The sequence below is a fragment of the Chaetura pelagica genome, unplaced genomic scaffold (assembly GCF_000747805.2).
Source record: "Chaetura pelagica isolate M959 unplaced genomic scaffold, ChaPel_1.0 scaffold1928, whole genome shotgun sequence".
Taxonomy (NCBI): Eukaryota; Metazoa; Chordata; class Aves; order Apodiformes; family Apodidae; genus Chaetura; species Chaetura pelagica.
In genome coordinates this window covers 3,850-5,507 of record NW_009954137.1, presented here as the reverse complement: position 1 = coordinate 5,507, position 1,658 = coordinate 3,850, and the positions used below count along the sequence as shown (strand labels likewise).

At 60.0% G+C, this 1,658-nt stretch overlaps 1 protein-coding gene across 1 annotated transcript; it reads right to left on the bottom strand.

The window, feature by feature from the left end:
* Positions 1-696: 696 nt before the first annotated feature.
* LOC104393168 (DNA-directed RNA polymerase II subunit RPB1-like) lies at positions 697-1,266 on the bottom strand (the record flags this gene model as incomplete). Its single annotated transcript, XM_010002637.1, has 1 exon — positions 697-1,266. A coding segment is annotated over one exon (570 nt), but the record flags the coding sequence as incomplete, so codon positions are not given.
* Positions 1,267-1,658: the final 392 nt, after the last annotated feature.

Genomic DNA, 1,658 nt, shown 5'->3' with positions numbered 1-1,658 from the left:
TCCACCTCCTCCTCATCTTCATCTAAGGGGTTTCCAAAGTCACTCTGCTCCTTCAGTGTATCCCCAAAATCAAAGGGTGTTCTCAAGGCCTTAGAGAGGTCTCTTGACCTCTATGTCCTCATCTCAGGGGTCCCCAAACAGTCATAGTGGGGTCCCCAAGAAGGTCCAGAATGTTCTAAGTCCACAGTCTTCCCTAAGGTCTGTAGAGGTCCTTGAAGGCTCCTCTGTTTCCTCAAGGTCCATTAAGATCTCAGGGACCCTGATCTCTGTCCCCCTCATCTCCAAGGGGTCCCCAACAGCCACAAGGGGGTCCCTCCAGGTTGTCCCCAAGGAGGAGAAAGGTCCCCTGAGCTCCTGGTTTTCACCTAAAGGGTCCCCAAGACTGCAAAAGTGTCCCCAAGATCTTACAGAAGTCTTGATCTCCATGTTCCACATCATCTTCATCCAAGGGGTCCCCAACATCCCAGGGGTCCTTAACGGTGTCCCCAAGGTCTCAGAGAGGTCCCCGACTTCCAAGGGGTCCCCAGCAAATACGCAGTGGTCCCCAAGGTCCTGCTGGGGGTTCCCAAGGTCCTAGAGAGGTCCCTGACCTCCATGTCCTCCTCATCCTCATCTAAGGGGTCCCCAACACCCATGCAGTGGTCCCTAAGATCCCCAAAGGGGTCCCCAAGGTCCCTGCTGGTGGTCCCCAAGGTCTCAGAGAGGCCCCTTGACCTCCACATCCATGTCATCTCTACCTAAGGGGTCCTCAGCACCCACAGAGGGGTCCCCAAAGGCCACACGGCTGAGGTCTCCCTGGCTGTCCCAAAGGTCCTCGTAGGGGACCCCAAAGTCACCCCCCAGGTCCCCACTGGCACGTCCAGGAGGTCCCAGCAGGGGGTCCCTCCCGCCCCACGGCTCCCCCATGTCGAGGTGGGGCTGGGACCCGAGGTTGGGGAAGGTTGGGGACAGGGGGAAGGTTGGGGACAAGGGTTGGAGGAGGTTGGGGAAGGTTGGGGACAGGGGGAAGGTTGGGGACAAGGGTTGGAGGAGGTTGGGGAAGGTTGGGGACAGGGGGAAGGTTGGGGACAAGGGTTGGAGGAGGTTGGGGAAGGTTGGGGACAGGGGGAAGGTTGGGGACAAGGGTTGGAGGAGGTTGGGGAAGGTTGGGGACAGGGGGAAGGTTGGGGACAAGGGTTGGAGGAGGTTGGGGAAGGTTGGGGACAGGGGGAAGGTTGGGGACAAGGGTTGGAGGAGGTTGGGGAAGGTTGGGGACAGGGGGAAGGTTGGGGACAAGGGTTGGAGGAGGTTGGGGAAGGTTGGGGACAGGGGGAAGGTTGGGGACAAGGGTTGGAGGAGGTTGGGGAAGGTTGGGGACAGGGGGAAGGTTGGGGACAAGGGTTGGAGGAGGTTGGGGAAGGTTGGGGACAGGGGGAAGGTTGGGGACAAGGGTTGGAGGAGGTTGGGGAAGGTTGGGGACAGGGGGAAGGTTGGGGACAAGGGTTGGAGGAGGTTGGGGAAGGTTGGGGACAGGGGGAAGGTTGGGGACAAGGGTTGGAGGAGGTTGGGGAAGGTTGGGGACAGGGGGAAGGTTGGGGACAAGGGTTGGAGGAGGTTGGGGAAGGTTGGGGACAGGGGGAAGGTTGGGGACAAGGGTTGGAGGAGGTTGGGGAAGGTTG